This window comes from Brassica napus, chromosome C3 (assembly GCF_020379485.1).
Source record: "Brassica napus cultivar Da-Ae chromosome C3, Da-Ae, whole genome shotgun sequence".
NCBI lineage: Eukaryota > Viridiplantae > Streptophyta > Magnoliopsida > Brassicales > Brassicaceae > Brassica > Brassica napus.
In genome coordinates this window covers 32389011-32399987 of record NC_063446.1, presented here as the reverse complement: position 1 = coordinate 32399987, position 10977 = coordinate 32389011, and the positions used below count along the sequence as shown (strand labels likewise).

General features: G+C 33.4%; 1 protein-coding gene across 1 annotated transcript; it reads right to left on the bottom strand.

Annotated features, from left to right (window-relative positions):
• Nucleotides 1-7048: 7048 nt before the first annotated feature.
• LOC125583019 lies at nt 7049-7855 on the bottom strand. Its single transcript, XM_048749547.1, has 2 exons — nt 7648-7855; nt 7049-7329 (listed from the first exon to the last, which is right to left on the bottom strand). The coding sequence occupies exons 1-2, from the start codon at nt 7853-7855 to the stop codon at nt 7049-7051; spliced, it is 489 nt and encodes a 162-aa protein (XP_048605504.1).
• Between the last annotated feature and the right edge of the window lie 3122 nt (nt 7856-10977).

Here is a 10977-nt window from a genome sequence, read left to right as displayed (position 1 = left end):
GTGTGATAGTAAAATCAATAAGGATATTGCTTTGATTGCTCTCTTGATGCTGGATATCTGTTAATGCCTTAATGGGTTTGACGAGACAGAGAACAAATTTGTCTGAGAATTATATTTGATGAATCAATTATATGGCTTACGTAAAGTTATTGAGATGTCCGTTTGAGATCGAATGAAGGAGTGGATGTTTATGGATCAATTCTTTTCTGAGAATCTTTTTTTTGCTTATTAAATTTTTTTGAATAAACAAAATTTTAAATAAAAATTAGAGCTTTGATTGTTTTAACTGGTTTAAAATTGGTTGGTTAATAGTAAACCAATAAAAATCATGGTCTATGGGTTATTAAGTTTTGAATAATTGGTTTGGAGAGTAATAAATTTACAACTTATAACTTATGATTCGGAGAGAAATAAGTTTAGAATTTTAAATTCATGTAGAATTAAAACGAGGTCATAGTTTGGTGGATATCTGATGCTATATGATAGTTCTCGTGGGGAAATAGACCGTTCACCCGATATTCTCTTATGGATCATACAAACTTCAGTGGAATTTAAATAAAATATAAAATTTTAGACAAACAGAAAACAAAAATGTTTTTTCTTGCAATAAAATCAGAAAATATAGACTGATAATATATAGTTAGCCATATTAGTATAAAAACTATCCTATCTTGTTTCTTATTTATTTGTAAAACAAGAGGTTAATCCGCGCTACGCACGGACATATTTTTATTTTCAAATGTTAACTATATAACTATTATTTTTGACGTTTTATTCTGAATTGTATGTTTGTGTGAATACATGAATGATTTATATTTATGGTTTGCGTAATATAAAGTTTTCATATTCTTAGGTTAAAATTATTGTATTGTAATATTGATGTGAGCATTCTTTACGATGTTTCAATTTTGTTATTGTTCGTGTGCTTAACCTAAGTTACACGTGTGCCATTTTCTACGTGTCAGCACCACAAGCTCTTTCACCTTATATATTCAAAAACCCTTTTTTAACTAGAATAATTATAAAATTTGCCATTGAACATTACATTAAAAATTGGGTATATACTATAAGCTTATTGACTAACAAAAAAAATAAACCCGCGCCCTGCTTGCTACGGTTCAATTACAAACGGTTGGATCTTTAAATACGCAGAGATTTTATTGTCATAACCTGAGATTCTTCATAATGATCGATTTCGTTATATATCCTGACTTAAATATTAATGCTTTTCTATATAGTTAGACTACATAAAATCCATTGTCTACGTATGTATCTACATATCAACTTATATATATGTTGCTGCAACTCTTCTCCATATTAGATAAAGATATCAATCACAATCGCAATGTTCAAGAATTACTACATAATGGCAAAATGTAATAGATATATACATACACTTTTTTTTAAATGACATAAAACGATCCAATATATTATATTTTTAAGAGCTAATAATAGTTTCAAATCTCCTCCATTGCATGTTAACCATGTTTATTGTTTCCATAATTATCAATGCAATTGTAGTCGACGATCATTTTATGATAGTTTAGATTCAAGGCAACACAATTTAATACATTACCATTTCAATTGTTCCCATAATATATGATTCAAATTTGAATTGTCAATCACAGGATCAAATAAATTATTGTCAATGGCAATGTTAGCGTGATAATGGAAACAAAATTGACGCGAAGAGAGGAGTTTCCTGTATAAGGGATTTAACGGATATTGCATCGTTGTTATTTGAATACGGTTTCATCACGTCAAATTTATTACGAATACATGATTGTCCATCGTTGATTTATACATATTTTTTGCAACGGAGGATATATTTACATTAAATTTGCGTGACCAGATCATATATTGCTTAAAAAAATATATATATATATAACAGATTTATGAAGTGAACAATATTTAATTCAATACTCTTTTTCAAAATATTGTGACTGATATTCGTTGAAGAGATCGTTTGATTTTGTGACAGACTAAGTGCAACCGTTTTACATCAGATTCGAAAAAAAAGTTCTCAAACATGTAATATATTGCTTTAAAAATATTTATAACAAAGCTATGAAGTGAACAATATTAAACTAAGAATTCTTTAAAATCAATTTTTTTTTTAATATTTTAATACTTCGAAGATCATGATCAAATTATGCATAAATCTATGCAATATTTCGACCAATCATAAAACTATGCAATATTTGAAACTACATATATGTTCAAAATTATTAATCTTAGTTAGATAAACAATTAAAATCGACAATAATTTAGGAAAATACATTAAATTTCCGTAAACAATTCATAATATTTGATTATGTCTTTCTTCCGATGTTTAATTATCATTTCCGTAAACAATGCATAATTGATACAATCAAATTATTAATTATCAAAATCATTGGAAGAAAATCAAGGATTTGGCCAGTTTAGATTTTACAAACGTATCAATCAGATCTTAAATTTTGGAGTCAAGAGTGGAATCAATTCATAATTGATTTTCTTCCGATGATTTTGAAAATCAAGTCAATATTTTTCCATTGGCCTACAAACAGTTTAATGCTTAGATTGACAAGGTTTACTTCCTCAGCTCAGATTTCCTTATTTATACGTCCCAAATTTAAGCTATTTCTATATGGTTTGAATTAACTCTTTATTTATGGTATAAATATTTGTAATTTATAAGCTACAGGGAATGTGAATATTTGGTCATATACTACAAACATATTAATGCCATCGGCTAACTCTATTTTCTCAGATTTCTTTATTTTACAAATTAAATTTATTTGGGATTACCTAAGAATATGGATACTGAATACTTTTTCAGCATAATGCAAATCTTGCTGTACAATACTATTTATCAAGTTTATAATCAATTCATAATCTTCACTGAATGAATTTTTAAAACCATCAAGTAATTTACCTCAATTATAGTCGTTGAGAAACACGTTTCCATATACGATTCAAGATCCAAATTTTGCCTAATTTGAGATCTGCGTTTTTTAAAACAACATGTGAAAATACCAGTTTTAAAGTAAACTAGATCCTGATCCGCGCGCCAGTGCGGGTATGAATTTTCACTTTTTAATTATTTATTTTATTAAATGATGTATTTGTAAAATTCATTCATTTTATATTCATTAAGGAAATTTTTTTTTTTTGCATCTTAAACTATCTTTTTTTACGAATGTGTGATATCATATAAAAAAATATAAAAAATGAGTATACATAGTTAATTAGATAATTGTAAAAACATAAATTTTTCTTTCGTTTGCGATATCATATAAATAATGATCCGTCCAGTTAACAAAAATCATGATTTTTCTTATGTATAATTTTTTTATTTTGACCATTTTCTTAAAACTATATTAAATTTTACATATTTTAATTAGAATATTTTTAATATCTTTACCTTTTTATTTGAAATGCAACTCAATATTTTTTTAAAAAATTATAACAAAATATTTAAAAAATATTTTTAGAATTTGTTTGAAAAATATGAAAATTACATTTTAAATTAAAATTATCGTAAAATATGATAAGTTTTGATGTAAACGAAAACTCAAATTATGTCAAAAATAATTATATTCAATGATAATAGCAATTTAAATTGATTATTTTTTAAAAAATACATTTACAAAAATATCGTTTGAAAGAAAATTCATTTTTCTTTCAAATGTAAAATGAAAATATTGTAATTAAATAATAAAAAATATAAATAAAAACCATAAATTTAGCAAATGACAACTAAGTTATATTATGCTAAAATTTTATTTCTAACAATTTAGCAAATGACAAATGAGTTATGAGCAAATAATACTATATAATTTTTAAAAACATAACCATTTTTAAATATTTTTTGAATAGATAAATATTTTTTAATTTAATCAACAGGAAATAATATCCGTACAATTGTGTGAGTCAAATTTTAGTTTTATTGATGCATGTTATAGATTAGTGCTGTATGTTTTAGGTAATATTTTAATGATGCACGTTTTTTAAAATCTCCATTATTAAAATTATGCACGTAAGGATAACTCATGAGTTTTTTTTATTGATTAAATGACATTATGTCCAAATTTATTTAAGGATATTTCATTAAGGTAACTGAAAAAGACAAACAATAAAATAGAAAGTTTAAATTCATTTAAGCATATTTCATTAATGTAACCTAAAAGACAAGTAATAAATTAGGCAGTTTTATTCGTTTTAGGATATTTCATAACTGCAACTGAAAAAGACAAGCAAAAAAATAGGGAATTTAATTAATGAAGTAAGAAAATTTTCAAATGGGTACTTCTCTTTTAATAATATAGATTGTACGGCAAGTATGGAAATATTAATTAGTAAATATTTGCTACTATAATTTTGGCTATTTGTTTTCATCATTAAAACTCTATATAAATACGCAGTGTCTGCAACACAACTCCTCACCACATCACTCTTTCTGAATCATCATTAACAAAACCAGAAGTACACCAATGGCGGACTTTATAGGATTGTAAACGAAGAGTTTTGAAGATACTTTTCACACCAGTCGTAGTTTTCTTAGTTTATTTATTTATTTTGTTTCCTTATTATATAGGATATGCTTTCAAATTTTATTTTATTTTATCGCTATGTTTCGTTTTATCTTATATTCATATTTTATTTTCTGAAAGCAATAATTATATTGCATATATTTCGTTTTATTTTTATTTCATAATTAATTTTATATACATTTTTTTTTACTCTTATAGATTCATTTTCATGAACTATACTTCAATCACACAAAATAAATAACACAAGTTTTAAAAAACTTTGAAACTTACTTTATTTACATATCCACAATTTCGTTGAATCCCTTAACATAAATAACATGTAATATTTGTGTCTATGACTTTTACATTTCTAATACCTATATATTCAAGCTTATAATTTATTTAAGTTTCCTCACTCTGCGCAGGGCGCGGGTGATCACCTAGTAGTAAGTATTTCCAAAACTTGCGGATATTGAATCAAATGAAAAAATAATAATAATATATTACCTTTCACGATGTTAGCAACGCAAAACATGAGAACACATAAGAAAGATAGCTGAAATAACACTCTTCATGATTTAAGAAATTGATAAAAAAATATTTTTTTTAAATTGATAAAATATTGTTTCTATTATTTGCATAAACTTGTTGTCAAAAAAAAAGTATAAACTTTATATTTTTCTTTATCAATCTTGTGAAAATTATGGGTTTTTTCTTTGTCCATATACATCATATATATACTAAGGGTGTCAAAATGGGTCAACCCAATCCATAACCCTAATGGCTTGACTGTTAATGGGTCATGGGTCAACCCAACCCATTTATTAAATGCTTTGGGTTAACCCATGACCCATTAAATTAAATGGGTTAGATGAGTGAATGGTTGATCCATCAACCCAATATCTTTATAATGAACCATTTTTAAGTTAAGACCAAGTTGATCGAATTGAGAAACTCATTTTGTGGTTTTGACGGAAAAAAAGCATTTTGTGGTTTTGGCGGGAAAACGCGTTTTGCGGTTTTGGCGGGAAAACACGTTTTACGGTTTTGGCGGGAAAACGCGTTTTGCGGTTTTGGCGGGAAAATGCGTTTTGCGGTTTTGGCGAGAAAACGCGTTTGCGGTTTTGGCGGGAAAACGCATTTTTTCGGTTTTGGCGGAAAAGCTCTTTTTTGCGGTTTTGGCGGAAAAACGCGTTTTTGCGGTTTAGGCGGAAAAACGCGTTTTTGCGGTTTTGGCGGAAAAACGCGTTTTTGCGGTTTTGGCGGAAAAATGCATTTTTTTTTGTGGTTTTGGCTGGAAAATGCATTTTACGATTTTGGCGGAAAAACGCGTTTTTGCGGTTTTGGTGGAAAACGCGTTTTTGCGGTTTAGGCGGGAAAACATGTTTTTCGGTTTTAGCGGGAAAATGCGTTTTTGGCGGAAAAATGTGTTTTTTGGCTTTGGCAGGAAAACGCGTTTTTTTTTGTTTAGGCGGAAAAATGCATTTTGCGGTTTTGGCGAAAAAACGCGTTTTTTGCGGTTTTGGCGGAAAAACGCGTTTTCCCCTAATCACCGAACAAAGGATTAAACTTTAGAGAAACCCATGATTCCCCAATTCTATCAAACCCTAGAAAGCTAATGATTGAACGAAATCAGATCAATGCAACGATAAAGAAAGTGAAATTGAATCGTGGGTTTGGAAGAGAATTGGGTTTACCGATGGTTTTTTTTAATTAAAAACTAAATGGGTCAGAGTTGACCCAACCCAGTAGACCTATTTAACCTGTTAACCCATTAACCTGTTAACTCATGGACCTGTTAACCCATTAACCTGTTAACCCATTAACCTATTGGATCAAAAATAAACGGTTCATTTGGGTTAATGGGTCAATTTGGGTTGGGTCAACCCATGGGTCATGACCCATTTTGACACTCCTGTAAATACTATATAGTAAATACACACCAAAAATAGATCTTCATGTCATCTTAGCACGTAAAACCCAAAACAATGGAAGAGCGTATTGTGTGGCCAATTCAACGAAGTCGATCAAAACGGTAGTTTATTTCTGGGAAAAATACGTTTTTGTTGTGAAACAATAGATTTACAGCTGAATGTTTCTGTATTTCATTAATGAATAAGTGTTCCCTTTATATAGGGGATTACAAGATAAGTAAAAAGGAAAGTATCCAAAACCTAAACCAACTAGGATTAGGAAAGACTACTAATACATAATATGGAAAGATTACAAAGAAAGGAAATCGTAATCATACAAGGAAAAGGAAACACATGTATGTGGCCGCCTCTCTCTCTCCTCAATAGGCCGACTCTCTCTCCTCTCTCTCCCTCCTGCGGATGGGCCGGTTTATGGACCGGGCCGGTTATGGACATCCATCAATTGATTTATAACACTCCCCCTTGGATGCCATAACCATACAGGGATTGTAATACGCTTAATGTTGCCTCATTAAAACCTTATCATGAAAAAACCCAGTGGGACAAAAACATGATGAAGGAAAAAGAGTACAACACGTACTACTCCCCCTGATGAGAACCTCAGTGGAGGTCTTTCAACCTACGCATCCCAATCTGATGCGTGAGCTTCCTGAATGTACAGGTCAGAAGTGCCTTAGTGAATAAATCGGCCGAGTTATCACTAGACCGTACTTGGATCACTTTGACCTCTCCGTTCTTTTGCAAATCGTGGGTAAAGAAGAACTTAGGCAAAATATGTTTTGTCCTATCCCCTTTGATATAACCATCTTTTAGCTGAGCAATGCAAGCCGCATTGTCCTCGAAGATAATGGTCGGCTCTTTGCACTCGAGTATCCCACAATCTGATCGGATATGTTGGATCATCTATCTCAACCAAACAACCTCGCGGCTGGCCTCATGAATGGCTAGTATTTCCGAATGATTGGATGATGTGGCCGCGATGGTTTGTTTCATGGAACGCCATGATACGGCCGTACCTCCATGTGTAAAAACATATCCTGTTTGTGATCGAGCTTGATGTGGATCTGATAGATATCCAGCATCAGCAAAGCCAACTAAACCATCCTTATTATGGTTAGTATAAAACAGACCCAAGTCTTTCGTTCCTTGTAGGTAACGAAGAACATGTTTGATCCCGTTCCAGTGCCTAAGGGTCGGACAGGAGCTGAACCTCGACAGGAGATTCACGGCAAAGGCTATATCAGGCCGTGTATGAGTTGTCAAATACATCAAAGCTCCTATGGCACTGAGATATGAAATTTCAGGACCTAGGACATCCTCATCGTCCATATTGGGACGGAATGGGTTAGTGTCCATGCTGAGTGTTCTCACGACCATGGGACTGGTCAGAGGATGGCAATCGGCCATGTTAAACCTCTTGAGTACCTTTTCAGTATATGTCATTTGATGCACAAGAATACCATCACTTATGTACTCAAGCTGTAATCCTAAACATAATTTTTTTTTCCCGATATCTTTCATCTCAAATTCTTTCTTAAGGTATTCAACGGTTTGGGAAGTCTCACCAGAGGTTCCAAGGATGTTCAGATCATCAACATACACAGCTATGATCACGAACCCTTGATTTTTGAATTTCTTAATGAAAATACATGGACTGATAGGGTCATTTCTATATCCCTCTTTTACTAGGTACTCACTGAGTCTATTGTACCACATCCGTCCGGATTGTTTCAGTCCATAAAGAGATTTTTCCAACTTAATACAATGTTGGTCTCGAGAACTCTCTTTGTTTTTCAATTCAATACCCTCTGGAACTTTCATATAAATGTCATTATCCAGTGGACCATAAAGGTATGCGGTTACAACATCCATTAACCGTAAATTCAGACCCTCTCACACGGCCAGACTTATCAAAAATCTGAAGGTCGTAGCATCCACCACAGGGGAGTATTTCTCCTCATAATCTATTCCAGGTCTCTGTGAGAATCCTTGTGCAACAAGTCGGGCTTTATACCTCACGACTTATCCTTTCTCATTTCTCTTTCTCACAAAGACCCATTTGTATCCCACTGGTTTAATATCATGAGGTGTTTGGATTATTGGACCAAACACACCTCTCTTTCTCAGTGATTCTAACTCCACGTTTATGGCTTCTTTCCACTTAAACCAATCTGATCTTTGCATGCATGCATATATAGACGCGGGTTCTTAATCCTCATTTTCCATAAGTTCAAGTGCTACTTCATAAGCAAATAAATCATCCATTTCGACATGTTTTCTGTTCCACTGTTTCCCAGACAAGACATAGTTCATTGAGATCTCATTATTATCTGCACCATCAGTACCATGAATCTTGGCGTCCCAAGAATCATTGTTTGGAACATCAGGGCCGGGCATTTTAGTGGCGTCAGGTCCGGCCATGTCTAAAGCCGGGGTGGTCGCGGCCACATCACGGGCTTGATCGGCCGCGGCCATGTCTGGTGTCTTATGAACCTCGGTTGCACCTTTCTTTATTTTCCGAGGGTTCTTATCTTTGGAACCTATTGTTCTACCACATTTCACACGCTGGCTAGACTCTGTAGCAACTTGATTGTGTCCCTCTTGAACATCAATTCTTATTGGTGCATTAGCAGCAGGTATGTATGACTTGGTCACAATTTTCGGGTCAGCAACGGAATCTGGCAATTGATTAGCTAGCTTTTGTAAATGTATAATCTTTTGAACTTCAAGATCACACACTTGAGTTCGAGAATCTTGCCAAGAAATGGATGTTTGATTCTATGAATTTTTTTTTATCATTTTGCTGCTATCTCCCCCTAAGGTCGGATGTTCGGATTCATTAAAATGACAATCTGCATATCTGGCCTGAAACAAATCACCCGTAGTTGGCTCAAGATATTTTAAAATCGTGGGGGAATCAAATCCGACATATATCCCCATCCTCCTTTGAGGTCCCATCTTTGTTCTCTGTGCTGGAGCTATAGGAACATAAACGGCACAGCCGAATGTCTTAAAATGGGATACGTCTGGCTCATGACCCGTAAGTAATTGTAATGGGGAATACTTATGTTCACTTGATGGCCTGATGCGTATAAGTTCGGCCGCGTGAAGGACCGCATGTCCCCACGCTGAGACCGAAAGTCTCGACCTCATGAGTAATGGTCGAGCTATGAGTTGTATGCATTTTATAAATGACTCGGCCAAGCCGTTTTGTGTATGTACATGTGCCACGGAGTGTTCCACACTTACCTCCATGGACATACAGTAGTCATTAAATGCTTGGGAAGTGAACTCACCAGCATTATAAAGACGTATAGTCTTTAATGGAAAATCTGGAAAGTGTGCTCGTAATCGAATTATCTGAGCAAGTAACCTGGCAAAGGCCAAGTTCCTGGTCGACAGGAGACAGACATGCGACCATCTAGTGGACGCATCTATGAGGACCATGAAATATCGAAATGTCCCACAAGGTGGGTGAATTGGTCCACAGATGTCTCCGTAAATTCTTTCCAGAAAGTTTATAGTCTCTTTAGTGACTTTAACTGGTGATGGCCTAGAAATGAGTTTTCCTTGGGAACAAGCAACACAAGATAGGTGCTTAGGGATGACTCGTTTCTCTTTAAGGGAATGGCCATTTGAGTTCATAATCAGTTTACGCATCATGGACGACCCGGGATGACCCAGCTGGTCGTGCCACAAAATGAAGTTTTCGATTGCCTCTTTATTAAAAGTGGCATTAGCTTCGATCATACTGACTTTAGTGTGGTAAAGACCAGTAGATAGTTCGGGTATGCATTCTAAGACTTTCTTATTGCCATGGACGAGTTCAAAGATTTGAAGAGATTCTTTGTTTCCCTCGCCCTTGGTTTCAATATGAAATCCATTCATTTGAATGTCTTTAAAGCTTAATAGACTTCTCTTAGAGTTGGGTGAATACAAGGCATCTGATATCTCAAGATGTGTACCCATAGGCAACAGGATACTAGCCTGGATGTGCCCCTCTATGAGGCTGACAATACCCGCAATGGTTGAGATGTTGGCGTTTTTGAGTTAGATTTATGAAGTATCTCTTATCTTTAAGAATCGTGTGGCTTGAGCCACTGTCCACAATGAGTACATCCTTGTTCTCGTTCATCTCTAAAACAAGATTCAAAAGGATGCAACTTAGAGACTTCATATATATAAGAAAATCTTTTATTTTATTATATAGGTCTTTTAAAACAAGTTTAAAATAAAAGACAACATAGAATTTAAAAACACCAAAACATAGAAATCAGATTATAATGTCGAAATCACTTCAGTCTTTAAGACAATCCGAAGTTTCATAATCCATAAGATCGTCCTTGTCATGATCGAAGTCTTTTTCATTGTCTTGATAAACCATATGAGCTTCAGGATTCTTCCCTTTCAAACTCTCTTGATAAAGCTCAACAAAATGCTTTGGAGTTCTACAAGTCTTAGCCCAATGATTGTCCATTCCACATCTATGGCACACTGATTTACTTTATTTGGTCGAGTGTTGAGGCTTA